Raw genomic sequence first — 16,428 nt, forward strand, 5'->3', positions numbered from 1 at the left:
TTTCCACTTAAATCATTTATTATAACTGGCACGAACTTTTATTCCCATGTGAGAATGGCACAGTTGACCTCTGAACTTATGGCATGTAGCTCATGATTTTCTCAACGTCCAAATTTTCCTATTGCTTGAAAGTAAATTTTGATGTGTCCTAAATGAAAACTTCCATTCTTGTGACCTCCTGAGCCTCCATTTCTTTAATGAACCTTGTCTGGATGGGGGCAATTTTACAGGAAGTGAAATTATACAAATACAGACATGTTTTCCGGAAATAAAAACTTCTCTGTGCGAAGTATTTTTTTCTGAAAATAAAAGCATAGTCACATATTCCTCTGGTCTTTTCACTTCAATTTTCTCAATATCAAGATGTTAGCAACTCTCAATACAAAAAGAGAGTGTCTTCCTCCACTATCCAATCTTGTATTTATAACTGTGGATAGGGAGAGAAACAGCTCTCTCAACCCTCCTCACTCACTACAATATTTTTCTTTTCCAACCTAATACAAGGGTTGGCAAACTATGGCCGGTGGGCCAATCTGAGCCACTTACCTGCTGTTAGATTTTTAAATGGTTGAAAAATTCAAAAGAAGACTATTTTGTTGTACATAATAACTATATGAAATTCAAATGTCAGTGCCCTTGGGTAAGTTTTATTGGAACACAGTCACACTCCTTCATTTAAGCACCATCATGGTTATTTCTGCTCTTCAACAGCAGAGGTGAGGAGCTACTTCAAAGACCACAGACACCACAGGCTCACAAAGGCTGATATAGTTACCAGAAAAAGTCTGCTGCTCCCTGCACCCAGCTTTTATTAACCAGAGGCATGCCACGCTGAATCTATGGAAGCTGATCATTTCACCAGCTTGTTCTGTCTTTAGAGACAAGATACAGGAGAAATGAAAGGCGATATACTGACTAGAATGGGGCTATTGTTTTGAGACATCTGACTATTACCTTCCCCATGGGAGACAGTGTTTCCTAAAAACAGGTGGCAGCACAAGTAAACAATACAGCATTCCTTACAGACTAACAAAGGGACTGAGAGATATGACTTCATACCATCAGACACCGCATTATACCAGATGCTGTCACAGGGACACAGTACCAGAGTTTAAGGAAAAACAGACACCTTAAAATGGAGCACAGACAGTTTGTGGGCTGAGTGATTAATACTAAATAGAAGAATGAAGCACCCACTTAAACATGGGGTAACTTTCATGGGGCCAGCAAAAGGAAAGTTAAAATGTCATACAAAACACTAAAATCTTTCAAATTCTTGGTTTTTCTATCACTGAAGTTAAGAAAACATACCTATTAAGGATAAGAATGCATGGTCATGGACTTCCCATTGTGGCTCATTGGATTAAGAACCTGACTAGTATCCACCAGGATGCAGGTTCAATTTCTGGCCTCGCTCAGTGGGTTGAGGACTGGCATTGCCCAAGCTATGGTGTAGGTCACAGATGCAGCTTAGATCTGGTATTGCTGTGGCTGTTTCATAAGCCAGCAGCTGCAGCTCCAATTCAACCCCTAGCCTGGGAACTTCCACATGCCCAGGTATGGCCCTAAAAAGAAAAAAAAAAGTAGTTATATTTATCCTAAAAAATGAACTTCCATGTGCCCTGGGTACAGCTGTAAAAAGAGAAAGAAAAAAAAAAGAGAATGTAAGCTCATCCACTTAAAGTCATGAGAACACCTAACTAAACAAGTCATGAAGATGATGAAACCAGCATCCTTGGGAAAGTCTGTCTGGTAGTAAGACTTGTGCTGGCCCAATAAGGAGATGTTTTAATAGCTCCCCACTGAGTCAGAAGAATGAATGTTGCCTATTCCCAAACTTCTTTGCTTTACAGCACCTACCTCAAGTATTTGGAAAGCCTGACTAATAACCAGAGTGTTGAAAACAAATATAAACACCTCAGGCTGAGATTGCTCCAAGGTAATGTTTTTGCTAATCTTCTTGTACATTGCTTTTAATGAATATTAGCTTAGAAATACACTAATAAGTAAGAAAAAGTGTGCCTTCACTAAATCTCAGGATAAGCAGGACGATGTCTTTAAAGGTCGTCTTCATTGGGGCTCTCACCCATTCTACAATTCTACAGCAGCTAGTGAGTATCTCTGTTTAGTAATCCCCATCTTCTCTTTTACCACCACACCCACGAAGAAGCCATTCATGTGTAGACCTAGGGCAGGTGCCCACAGGTGCACTCAGGGTGTGTGTGACTCTGAGCATGCTGGCTGGCACTTGACTACTCCCTCTGCCATTTGAGATAGACCACTTGAATCTAATAAGACTGACGTTATTTAATTTTAGTATATGTGCTGCCGAAGCGAGCACGACTGACGTTATTTAAAATGGCACTATTCGTAACAAACTACTTACCACACAACTCAAAGGAGATGACAACTAACGAATGTGCTTCACCCAGAATGTGGGAACCATGGGTTTAGCCTCTGTTTAAACATGGGCAGGGATGGGGAAGTCACTAATTCCCAAGGCTCTTTTTTATTTAAAAAGTTCTGACAGCAAAAATTCTTTCTTATATTGAACCTGAATCTATTTCCCCAGAGCTTCTACTCCTTAATTCTAGTCTACCACTGGCATTAAATAGGAGGATCTAGCCTCTCTCCACCCAATGAGTATATGGAGATAATGACCATGGACATTCTCTTATAGAGCATCCCCCACAGCTGGCTCTACAAAAAATCCACTCTTTCTCACTCTCATGCAGAACAGCATTCTTCCCACTCTCAACATATGCTTGTCTTGAATCTTGAGGCTGCCTCTGCTGAAAAATTTCCACTTTCATTAAAGCGGTCTACAGCCATGTTTTCAACCAGAAGACTCCTCGTTTTAACAGCAGAGATTTCCCATGATACTTTTAAAACTGCAAGAAGAGACACTCTACCCCTTGGTGTGGATTACTCATGAACACAGAAACTGGAGAAAGTTTCAGGCTATAGCTCAGCTGCCCCCTACTCTAGGAAGCATCCACCGATCTACCTAGCCTGAGTTAGGTCCTCCATGAAAATCCTTCCCAAGACACCAAGCACCATGTCCTACGAGACACTGAATTATGTACCAATTCCTCCCTTCAAAAATGGAAGCTCTTTGTATTCCTGGTGCTCAGCATGATGCCTGCCACACAAAGGGATTTACAGATATTCCTTGTGAACTAATGAACATAACTACATGTGCACGTGTGTGCGCACACACACACACAATCACAGTGGCAAATGATGGAAATTTGTGAATAAACCAAAAGTCCCTCAAATTCTGGAACTTTCTCTTGACCAAAAAAAAAAAAGAAAATCTGCAGCTGTTCAAAGAAAAAATCCACGCAATGTCTGTATTATAGTAAGAAATGTAGTCTCTGTTTGATAAAGCTTGTAAGCAACAGTTGCCATTTAAAATCAACACAAAAACAATTCTATGCAAGGCACTTAAGAGGATAGAAATGATTGTGGGCAGGGTTCCTGCAGAGACAACACAGCCGCAGGATTCCACCCAATCAGCTCTGGGAGGGGAAGGCTACAAGGGCTAAGAGACACACAGGGTAATTTTACTGCATCTCAGCAGGAGAGTGGATGGTGTGGCTGACTGGGGAAACAGTCTCTAGGAATACCCACTTCTCTCTCCCAGCAGAGCTGCTAGATGCAAACCTCTAATTTATCTCATTTTATTGCCTAATTGCACCTCTGAGAACAGAGCTGAACAAAGGTCTCTCTACTCTAAATGCCTGATGATCAGAAAACCAACCACGGAAAGGTAATTCCTCTGCAGGCTTGGAAACACTGAGCTGAACTATTTTCGTGAGTAAGAAACATATCAACAGAGAAAAGATTTGAGATTCTAAATTTTTATAAAGCACATGTTTTCTAACTATCACAGAAATCTCTACCTTTACTGAAGAGAGAGCACACAACTTGCCATGGAGCCACAGATAAGACAAAAGATGTGTGGACTAAAATGGAATAAAACAATTTCCACACTGCACTGAAATCTAAATCTCTCGATATACTCAGGTATAAACTCAAATACAAAACCACAGGTGTGAGCTTCAATCAGCAAAATTTTAGTACAGGAGTATCTAGATTTTGGAATAAAAGTTTCAGAAACTCATTATTTTCTAGCAAATAGGGGAAATGAACCTTACCTTCAGACTCAGAGGGATGTCTATGGGTCTTTGCCTGAGTAAAATACTTTTATTTTATTTTCTTTTATTTCAATTGTTTTGCAAGGTTGGCACGGATTCAAAAAGCTTAATTAGCTGTTCAGTTATAAACTCTATTCTGTTCTCCAAATTTCTTATTCTTTTTAGACTCATTTAAGAAACAGAAAGTTGGAGTTCCTTTGTGGCTCAGCAGGTTAAGAATTTGACATAGTATCCCTGAGGATATGGGCTTGATCCCTGGCCTCACTCAGTGGGCTAAGGATCCGGCATTGCCGTGAGCTGTGGTATAGGTCGCAAATGCAGCTCAGATCTGGTGTTGCTGTGTCTGTGGCCTAGCCTGGGGGTCAAATATGCTTCCATGTGCTACAGGTGTGGCCTTAAAAAGAAAAAAAAAAAAAAAAAAAAAAAGAAACAGAAATTCAGTCTCTGCTTAGGCTGTGAGCTACCTAGCTTTATTATCTTGTGTCCTGGCAGAGGCTGAAAGCAGGACTCAATTCTGATTCCTTAGTTCTAAATTCCTAAATATGTGCCTAGTCTGTCATCAACAAACAGGCAGCGGCAGAGTGGCATATTACATATTCCCTCTGGGGCAGTGGTGGGAGGGAGACATCAAAAGATAGAAGAAACAAAGGAAGACTGGGTGTAGACAGAGACTGGGGCCAACTAACAGGCCTATGGGGCTGCTCACAATGAGGGGTGTGGAGCTCCATTACTATGGGGAATAGAGTAGTCAAAGCCCAGGTGTCTGAGGAGATGTGTCAGGGGCTGCAGACTCAGATGCTATAAAAGGACAGGTAGAATACTATTTCCAGAAGAAAGTGAAGATCAGTGGCTAGCAGCTTGCTTGAAGATCAAGTGGTATTTAGAACTTCCCAGAGATGAGAAATAAGGACCAATGGAGACTGCAGTCCAGTGAGGGAAAAGTGGCTGCCGGGCATCCAGAGCTGCAGGCTGGCTTCCCAGACTTCTCACTGGGACTCTGGGCTCTCATATTAAATCTGCTCTCCAGCAGGTACCTAACCTATCAGTAAGATTCACCTCAAGAACTCTGTACAAAGTCTAAGACTTAGTCTCAAAGTGAAAGAACAGCACAAGAGAAAATACAAATATGGCATCTGTCATGAGAAAATGAAAAGGCATATTTCATTCACCACTTCCTCTCTTACTTGTTGCAAACCTGCTATCTTTTAAGGGTGAATGCTAAATGATTTATATTATTTTTAATCCTAAATAAAATTCTCTGAAGAAAGAGTATTCTCCTTTTACATATATGAAACTACAAAGGCTCAGAGCAATATACAGCCTTCTGCAACAAGGAGCAGAAGTGGAGCTGGGCCAAGGTCAGACAGGCTTACAACTGCATTCTCGCCACTACACCTGCTGCCTCTAGCTGGCACAATCCTGTCAGGAAAGTTCTCAAAAGCCAGAAAGTGACTCAAACTTTCCTCAAAACATGTGGAACATCATTCCCTACCTTCTCCTCTTTTCTTCCCACTTCACCCCAATTCAAACATCAGCTCCAAATTGTCTCTATTTGGAAAAGTGATGCTAAAACCTGTTTTGACATTTTACCTTCATGGAGGCTTTGTTCACAGGAGAGTAAGAATAAAGAGATACTGTACAGATTCTGTTTTAAAATATACATGAAAAAGAGAATACTTTTAAGAAAAACATAATGTCTTCTTAGGTGCTGTTGAAGAACAGTTTCCCCTTTCCTTCTCCCTTCTTCATGCAACATGCTAGGCAACTGCAGGTCAAGGGAATTCCAAGTGATAAAGACTCACCCTCTCCATCTCTCTGAAGTCATCATCTAGCTTGGTTCCTTCAGCTCCTCCAACCTTCTCACTCACTTTCTGCAGAGAATAGCCAAAAAAAGGGAATTATTATACATTTTCTTCTAAAAATGTGTTACAGGTTTTAAGCATTTTGACAAAACATCATCTCATACAATCTCACAGCTATTCTCTGGCATAGGTGGGCTGTCTCATTTTCCTAAGAGGAGGCTATGGCTTAGAGGGTAACAACAACTTACTGAAAACCATGCACCTGGAAGGGAACAAACCAAGAACTGAAACTTCTATATTCTCATTTCAACCCTAGGGCTCTTTTTTCTATTACATAAATTATCATAAAGCTATCATATCACTAATGTTTCCCTTTTGAAAGTTCGGAGGGACAAGAGCATCATACAATAATCACTTCCCTCTGATAATGGATCTAAAATGCTACCTAAGTAGAAAAGTGCTACATCTTCAATCTGTTCCTCAATGGGCTATTGAACAGATAATCACAAGCATCTATCAAACTGGTATGAAAAAAATCAACCCAACTGAGCTTCAGATAAAAAGATTAAAACAGTAGTCTTCTAAAGCTCCCTGTAGCTGCCTACATCCTTATATACATAAGATAAACTATGTGGAAAGATATTGAGAGTATTTCTTTGCCATCCAATCAATTCCTGTTATCATACATTTCATATTCATTGATTTACATATGCAAATGTTCAATTTCCACATGTAGAATTCATGTTCATAAAGAAATTATATATCAAATTCTGTTCTGAAATACTCAAGTCTAATAAAATTTATGAAACGATCACAAGAAAAATATTTTGACTTCATCAAAGACAGGAATACTAAATCCTAATGACAGCAGAATTTCATTCCTCTTAAAATAATTGTAAAGGTAGTTACATGCTTTCACTAAGACATGTCAAATAAAGTTATCACACCCAGATATTGAAGTGTAATTTTTCCTTTCCTTTAATAGCCACTGGGTTGAGGGTCTTTATAGAGCTTCCCCACCATGGTCGTACCTGCAGAAACCTCAGTAAGAATCTGGGTCATCCCAGTGAGCTTGTCTCACCTCCTCTAAAAGGGACCCAAGATACATGGATCCACATTCTGGACATGGAAACTCTCATAACCCCTTGTTGGGGGCTGAGATATATTCCTTACCCTTTTTCTCTCTTTCACTCCTGCTTTCTTCCATAAGGAAAACCTTTAAAAGAGATCACTGTTGGGAAAGCCAAATGTCTGAGTTCTATCACCACTTTGGCTTAGATGTCAATCATTTCACCCCATCAGCAGTAACAGAAGGAATACGCTGTGATGGAAGGGCATGGCATGGACTGATTTCTCTGCTCTTTGCTAGCACACAGAATTGTTATTCAAATTAAATGGCATAATGAATATAAGAACCCATGTCTGAACCTATGAGACATGCAATATATCTTAATTCCCTCTCTTACCAATAAATTGTATATCTGCTTAAGTACCCTGGTCTTTTCCATCAATTTCTTTAATTGTTGTTTTACACTTGAGAAGAATCTAGCAATTTTCATTAACATAATATAATATTAGGTAGAAAAAGTTCAATGATTAAAAATGAAACATTAATAAAAACAGTATTCACATCTTTAATTTGTACAAACGATGCATACTTTCACTTGCAATTTATCATCTAGTATGTGTACAAGAACATGGAGCATATTATTCTTTTGCTGAATGATAAAACTGAGAGTCAGAGAAATTAAACTGTCTGTCCATGGTAGGAATCTTTAGTTAGGAAGCGGAAGAACCAGGACCTGTAAGGCAATTTTCCCAAGCTGAACCCTAGGTAGCTTTGTGTTTGCACCACAGCACTGAAGAGCTGTCCGTGGTGCTGGCTGTTACTGTCAGAAGTTCCTTTATATTCAAATTGTAAGATAGCCAGAGTTCGATTCACTGGTTTAATTCCCGGTGGTCCTTGACATCAGCCCTCTCTCTCACTTAAGCCATATGCTGAGTGATGCTGGCTCCAATTACTGCAACAGTCTGCACAGATCTAGGCTTTGTCTAGCATCACAATCACCTAACCTAAAGCCTGTCTCAGCTGTGATCTGGCCCAGCAATCAGCTTCTTTTTTCCGCTTTCTTAAAGATGTTTACCAAGCCAGAAATGGGGGTCTGAAGGCCCTAGAATTCAGTTTGGAACCTCCAAGTGGGATTCCAAGTACCAGTAATTTAACCTACATGTTCAGGTTTGAGTTACAGAAAATCAGGCATGGAAGGGAACATAAAGGTAAGTAATATCAACTTTTCCCTAGCATCAAACAACTTTTTACTATAATTTTTACACTGATTCCCTCCCTTTCACTTTGCTAAGTGATGGCAGTTACAGCATATTTAAGCCCTTCTTGTTCTTCTTGAAGTATGTGGGGTTTTTTGTACAATTTGGGCAGGAAAACTAATTTTGTTGAACTCACACACAATAAAAACATAGGCTACAGAATGTCTTTGATGTCAGGGAGCTCACTATATGCCAAAGACCAATTTTGGTCAAAGACAATCTACATATACCCTTTCCATGACCCATAAATGAGATATTTAATTTTCATTTGCAAAAGTGTCACAAAAATCAAATAGCTGAGAAATGTCTCTATTTACAATAACAGAGAATCCTGGTAACCTTGGGTTATTTACATTTTGACCATCTCTAAGGAATAAAATATGACCTTCACCAGGGTTTATATTATATTTTCAATCTCATATTGCTCAACTAAGTAATTTTAATTCCCCTGCCTTTTGCATCCATCGACAAGCTAGTACCACAGTTGCTGGCTCACTGTATCAAATGGGATACCAAATAGGATCACAGCGGCCATTAGTAATTTAGAACTAGTCCTGGTAGCTCACATAGAGACCAAGTCATAATTCCATTGGCTTTAACTATTTGGCTTAAGTACTTGAGGTGGGGAGGGGAGGAAGAGGGAGAGAGAGGGGAAGGCAGGGAGAAAGAGAAAACATGAATCTTTCTATTCTCCACAAAAGCTGACATGTGAGCTGCTCTGAGAGAAACAGTTCATCAAATACACTGAATGAGGCTAATAGTTAGATACTGGTCATGGTCTGATTATTTGGTTGATATAAAATTTTCTTATCTAATTAGATTCATCAGAAAAAAAAAGAATATTTATTTATTTATTTTATTTATTATTTATTTATTTATTTATTTATTTATTTTGCTATTTCTTGGGCCGCTCCCGCGGCATATGGAGGTTCCCAGGCTAGGGGTTGAATTGGAGCTGTAGCCACCGGCCTATGCCAGAGCCACAGCAACTCGGGATCCGAGCCGCGTCTGCAATCTACACCACAGCTCACAGCAACGCCAGATCCTTAACCCACTGAGCAAGGCCAGGGACCGAACCCGCAACCTCATGTTTCCTAGTCGGATTCGTTAACCACTGCGCAACGACGGGAACTCCGAAAAAAAGAATATTTAAAATGATGTCCACATTTTAAATACTAGGCTATTTTTTTCAAGTCACAAAGGATCTATCAAGGCAGTGAATTAAACAATGTGCTAAATAACAACCTTCTCTTTCCTTAGGAATTTGGCAAACATTTTCTCCTTCCGTTCTTTAAATAACATTACTAAAACTGCTATTGTTTTTGTGTATGCGTCGAGCTGAGGAGGACAGGCTTTCTGAGATCATCTGGCCAACAAGAAGATTTATCTTCCTTAACTAGTACCATTTATTTAAGAATAGTTTTGCCCTACTATTTTACAGTGAGGTGGTTCCTAAAACCAAGATTTCATAGTATGACTGTTTTCTGATGTTGTTTACTGTACTTTAGTTAATATGCCTGCTTTCTGAGAAATTTATTTAAATAAACATCAGCAAAAGTTAAAACAGTATAAATGAGTCAATATGTCTGCCTGTTCCATCTAAAAACAATCCCTCTGTTCAAAATCCCCGATTGTACCCATGAAGCACAACACTGACAGCAAATGCTTCTAATTTTACTTTCTATTACACTCTCCACATAGTCTTGTCTAACTTAACCCAGAAATCTCACCTTCCTCTATCTTATTCTTTATTGTATTCCTCACAACAAGAACTCAGTGAAGATTTGTGCACTGAAGTACAATATAATTTTGTAAATATTAATGTTAAGACGGCTGAACAGAGACATTAAGTAATGCAAACAAGGCTGGTTACCTCACTCAGGGATGGTTTTTCAAAAGGCACAACTTTAAAAAAGAAAAGAATATAATCAAGTCATATTTTAAATTAAAATCCTTAATTCTTAGTCTGCAGTAGTGTGTCTCATGATGGACTTTTTTTATATGCCAAATAAGAAAAATGTCAAGGGAACAAGCAGCAGGAGATGGCTTAAATAAATGACCACTGTTCCCAGCCCAAAGGATGCGGCACATTTTCCAACAATGACTCATCCTCCCCCGCATTAACTGTCACCTCTAGGCAAAAGACATTCCATCCTCTAGCTGCAGCTCTGATTTTTCCCTGCGCTGCATTTCAATCAAACACTAAAGATCCAACTACTGTATCTACAAATGCCTTTTCTAAAGGTGTCCTTGAAAATCATCAGACTTGCAAAGTTATTTCCCACCTAATGTCCTCATTTTTGTTCAGCTTTGTCTCATCATTCATTATACAAAGCTAGGTTTCCTTGCCATCCTCCAAATACGCTGTGTTAATTCCTTCTGCCTTATACCTGGACCCACTTCTCTCTTCTCATTTTCAAATCCTACCAATTATCCAAGATGCCCACCCAGATTTCACCTTCTCTATCTTCATCCTGATTGCCCACTCTAGCTGGAAGTTACTAGATCTCCTTTGCATTCATAATGAAACACATTCTCTGCTGGACTCCTTGGAACTAGACAGTTGATAAGGCAAATTGCTGAGAACTTTCACTCATCTGAATTGTAAGATGCAAAAGATGGGAATCACATTACATATTTCTTTGCTTGAAAACCTCTGAGAGTGCAGTACCTAACATAGTGCTTGCAGAGCAGACAACTGTCAATTGAAAAAAAAGTACTTCAATGAATTATTCTAAGACCAAAATAAAGGAGGACCCTTAACTGGTTCTGTATCTCCTCTCTAAACATCTTATATCCCCTGTAAAGTATCCTATCTTTTTTTCTGTCAACAGGCATAAATAAATAAATAAATAAATAAATAAATAAAAATACTGTGTTCCCAATATTTGTAGAAATATATCACATATGCTATTAAATGAAAGCATCCCATATTCTGTCTCTTTAAGAAAGTTGTTTAATTATTATTCATTAGTAAGGCACTAAAGGGTAAAATGATAATACTGGATGGCATACTCAATATCTAGAAGGAAATAGAAAGGTCAAAATTACAGCAGTATTTTCTTGGTATCTGGCTGAATACAAATAGATCTTGTTTTTCCAGATGGTGGTATTCCCATGTATGAAAGACAGGGTGGATTCACTTTATGGGATATAGGTTTCACACTAGATTTTCTCAGCTGTCATTAAATTGGAATGCTTAAATGCCAAGATGTTTTGAAAGTGAATTTCAAAAAAAAATTATATTTATTTTCCCACCCAGAAACTTCATATTTTTTTTAGAAAATGAGTAAAGGCATTTTTAATCTGTCTAAATTGAGTTAATTGAGCTAACTACACTAACTCTATTTCTCACTATCAAGTAGAACTTATATAGTGAAGAAAAATTAAAGGTTCCTCTTACATAATACAAAAACTACTGATTCCTACCCACCTACCTACCCCTGGCACACACACACACAAGAATTCACCAGGATGAAGACTGATTTTCTTTGAATATCTGAAGCCAAACCTTTAAAATGAGTTTAGGTGAGTGAAGCCCTTCTCCCAGCTTTCAGTCCCTCTTATTCCTTGTCAAATGCTATAGAGAAAATGCTAATGTTGTTCTAAGTTTCCAAGCATGATGTTCTAAGTTTCCAAGCTTAGTGTGGTTTTCTGGGGTTAAAAGTAATAATTTTCTAAGCCCCATTTGCCATAGTGAGAACTTCCCATGGACTATGTGGCTCATGACTCACATACACCCCCCGAGGGGAGGTGGGAGGATTTATTACAGAGGGATCATGCACAGGTTCAGTCCCTCCCTGGAAAGATCATTTATACCATCAACTATAGAAAAAAATTCTGGAGTTCCCATCGTGGCTCAGCGGTTGACGAATCCGACTAGGAATGATGGGGTTGTGGGTTTGGTCCCTGCCCTTGCTCAGTGGGTTGGGGATCTGGCGTTGCCGTGAGCTGTGTCTGGTGTAGGTCACAGACGCAGGTCGGATCCCACGGTGCTGTGGCTCTGGCGTAGGCTGGTGGCTACAGCTCCGATTCAACCCCTAGCCTGGGAACCTCCATGTGCCACGGGAGCAGCCCAAGAAAACGGCAAAAAGACCAAAAAATAAAAAATAAAAAAAATTTAAGTATGTAAAATACGTAAAATAAAACTCAACAAGCACTTATCTATTTTTCCACTCCCACAAATAATCCAGTGCCCCATCACTAGTAAGAGGTTATTTAGTGGAGGGTTAACAACAGGGGATAATATTTCCATAAAGTTTCCCATCTCTGACAAGAGGAAAAAAATGTATACACTTTCAGAGTCCACTGCAATAGGCCACCAAAATGTAACAAAATATAAAAAGACAGTGTCTGCTAAAAATAGACTCAGACTTGGGGCTAGAAATATGTCATGTAGTATTTTTTTACATTCTATTTAAAGTTCAGTCATAAAATTCCTTGAGAAAAAACCAGAACTCAAAAAGAGAAAAAAAAAGGGGGGGGAGGGTTCATTTGGGATTTCAGTCCTGGTTAAAGAATGGCTTAGAATCTAATGCCTGATGACTCAGCTAACGAGGCAAGAGAAAGAAGCCCTAGGCTTTCACTCAAGACAAAATGCTGGGAAGCCCTTTTCTCTTTTGTAAACTGAAATCACAAATTTATCTGGGCCTCTGTTTCCTCATCCACAAAATGGGGCACAGGGAGGGTATATAACCAGGGGAACTCTTGAATTTATTTTTTTAATATTTTATTTTTTATGAAAGTATAGTTGATTTACAGTATTGTGTCAATTTCTGCTGTACAGCAAAGTGACCCAATATTATTATATTATATTATATTATATTATATTATATATTATATTATATATATCATTATTTTTCTCATACTATCTTCCATCATGTTCTATCCCAAGAGATTGGATATAGTTTCCTATGCTATACAGTAGGACCTCATTGCTTATCCATTGTAGATGTAATAGTTTGCATCTACCAACCCCAAACTCCCGGTCTATCCCATTTCCTCCCAGCCCCTTGGCAACGACAAGTCTGCTCTCTATGTCTAAGAGTCTGTTTCTGTTTTGTAGAGAGGTTCATTTGAGCCACATTTTGGGTTCCATATATAAGTGATATAATACCATATTTGCCTTTCTCTTTCAGACTTACTTCACTTAGTATGTGACTCTCTAATTGCATCTCTAACTGCAAATGCAACATTATTTCATTCTTTTTATGGCTGAGGAGTATTCCACTCCATGTATGCACCACATCTTAATCCATTCATCTGTTGATGGACATTTAGGTTGTTTCCATGTCTTGGAATTTTTGAATAGTGCTGCAATGAACATCAGGGTGCATGTATTTTCTGAATTACAGTTTTGTCTATTTGATGTCTGTTTTTATTATAGGTAATTTGATGAGTCAATTCAGCTAGGGTGTAGTAACCAGTTATTCAATCAAACACTAATCTCAGTGTTGCTACGAAGATATTCATTTTGTAGATGTAGTTAATTCAACTATCAGTTGAGTTTAAGCAAAGGAGATTATCCTTGAAAATGTCGTGAGTTTTATCCAATCGACTTAAAAGGTGCTAAGAACAACACTGAGATTCCTTTGAGGAAGGAAAAATTCTGCCTCCATATCCTACTGGTTTTGTTTCTCTGAAGAACCCTAACTGATGCAATTTCTGTCTGCTGGAGTGCTATTTATAGTTTACCGATAAGATAACAATAAGGAAAGGAAGGAAGAGAGAAAATACCATGCAAAATGTTTGAAGAGAAAATGCTATGAAAGCTTTGCACCCCCATATTCTCAGATTAGGGTTGTTCTGATGCTAATCCCCTTTTAAAATAAAATTTTTAAAAAATGACAACAAATAATCTTTAGCAGGAGATGCCCAAGAAAAGTAGTTAACTGACAGTTGCTGGGTCCCAGCTGTGGGGCAGGCAGCTCAGAATATGCTCCATTTCTATCACTAGTGCTTAGACTGCCTTCATCCATCCATTCAAGGTAGACACTTCAGTTTTGCAGAAAGCAAAAAGGGACAAAGTGAAAGTCAAATGGGTATTTGAAGACACTTGAGACTTCCTACAAGTATTTCACACATCAATACAGCTCTCTATATAGCATTTTATGTCATCATGTGTGGCAGCCAAGCTCTATCCTGAGGTAAACGCTCTTCTCTTCCTAAGCCAAAGGAAGCTAGCATTGTGCTCTACACTGCAAAAATAAATCATAAACTTCACCTTAAATAACAATAAGGAGGAGACCTAGAGACAGGCATGACAGTGAATAGACAACCACTTGGCATTCAATGAAAAGGTACCAGACCCATCATCTTACACAGTAAATCTCTGACCCACTGAGAGGAATTAAACTGGGAACAAAGAATAAGAACACAAAACTCAGAACAATGGATTCCTGTATGAGATATCAAGTTTGATAACTCATATCTATAGAAATTCTATCATTTGAACTAAAAATGTTAAAAGCACTTTGGTGACAAGGCAGATACAGATGTAGATTTCATTTACAACCTGGGCAGAATTTCCTGAATGCTAAGCATCCCATCACCGCCTGAGAAGGCTGAGCACTGACAGCTGCATCCCTGTTCCACCCCAAGCTTCAAGGTCAGCTGCCCACACTGCAGCGGGGTCTGGAGACTCACATCTTCCAGGCTCTGGCTGAAGTGAGAGAAGAAGTGAAGAAGGCTCTCCTCCCTCCCAACTATACAAATTCCTGGTTTGCTTTTTACCCACCACTTCTAGTATTAGTGCTGCAGGGCATATGTAACAGGCAAGGCTGCTCTAACAGCTAGAGCACAATACAGCTAGAGTATTCAGTCATGTCACTACATCCTGTACCTCAGGGCTAATCTGGCTCCTTCCTTCCTGATATTCTTTCAAGGTGGGAAAAAAGCTACTTACTTTATTGTCCCTTTTCCTACTGCCTCAGTCAATTTTGTACCAACAGTTACATTTCTCACACACACACACACACAAAATACTTATATAAACACAAATATATATATGGGAAAATATTTGGCATTTCTATAGGGTTAGCATTTCTAAGGTTGTACATCAAGTTGGGGACAGGCTCTAAATACTATCCAGCATTCCAAACTGGCACTAACGGCTTCCTTTCAAGTTTCTGCTCAGTGCCTTTCAAATATGTGGGAGACTTACTCTTGGATGAGTTGACTGCTTAAAGCTCTAATGAAAAAATGCCAAAAAATAAACTATGGGAAGAACGCAGGAAAGACTATTGTCTTCTGAATGTTTCTCAGGCTTATTAATGTGCTGATGGCAGCTAGTGATTAGTAGGTGCTAGACACAGGGACTCTGAGTGGCTGTCCTCTTATTTATTCAATTTAGACATAACAGGAAGAGATGGAGGAATATTTAGAAGTAACAGACTGTTAAGAAGAAGCTAGGCACCTCTTTTCATGACAGAGAAAAGTGAAGCCAAATATATATCAAGTCAGGGACTTGGTGGTAGTTGTTTGAAAGTTACTTTCCTTAAGCTCCAAGGTTTAGAGGAAAGAAAAATGAACTAAAAATTCAACAACTTTAGTGAGATACAATTTACATTTCACAAAGTTCACTCATTTAAAATATACAGTTCATATGGTTTTTTACTTTTCTTTTGTTAATGTGGTGTACGACATTGATTTGCGTATGTTGAGCCATCCTTGTGAACCTGGTATGAATCCCACCTGGTCATGGTGTATGATCTTTTTGATATGTTGTTGGATTCAGTTGGCTAAAATTTTGTTGAGAATTTTTGCATCTGTATTCATCAAAGACATGGGGTGATAGTTTTCTTTTTTGGTGGTATCTTTGTCTGGTTTTGGAATTAGGGAGATGGTGGCATCATAGAATGTCTTTGGGAGTGTTCCTTCTTCAACCTTTTGAAAAAGTTTAAGGAGAATGGGTATAAGTTCCCCTTTGAATGTTTGGTAGAATTTGCCTGTGAAGCCATCTGGTCCTGGACTTTTATTTGTAGGGAGTGTTTTTATGATGTATTCAAATTCATTTCTAGTGATTAGTCTGTTCAGTTGGTCTATTTCTTCCTGATTCAGTTTTGGCAGGCTCTAAGTCTCTAGAAAGTTGTCCATTTCTTCCAGATTGTCAAATTTGTTGGCATCTAATTATTCAGAGTATT

The 16,428-nt window shown here is 38.7% G+C and overlaps 1 protein-coding gene across 2 annotated transcripts in view; it reads right to left on the bottom strand.

The window, feature by feature from the left end:
* SH3GL2 (SH3 domain containing GRB2 like 2, endophilin A1) overlaps nucleotides 1–16,428 on the bottom strand; it is a 204,133-nt gene that overhangs the window by 45,777 nt on the left and 141,928 nt on the right. For both annotated transcript variants that reach the window (XM_001925157.6, XM_021063262.1), the window contains exon 2: nucleotides 5,963–6,031. In XM_001925157.6, the coding sequence (XP_001925192.2) occupies nucleotides 5,963–6,031 (69 nt within the window). The remainder of the gene's footprint in view (nucleotides 1–5,962; nucleotides 6,032–16,428) is intronic.

This window comes from Sus scrofa, chromosome 1 (genome assembly GCF_000003025.6).
Source record: "Sus scrofa isolate TJ Tabasco breed Duroc chromosome 1, Sscrofa11.1, whole genome shotgun sequence".
Classification (NCBI taxonomy): Eukaryota; Metazoa; Chordata; class Mammalia; order Artiodactyla; family Suidae; genus Sus; species Sus scrofa.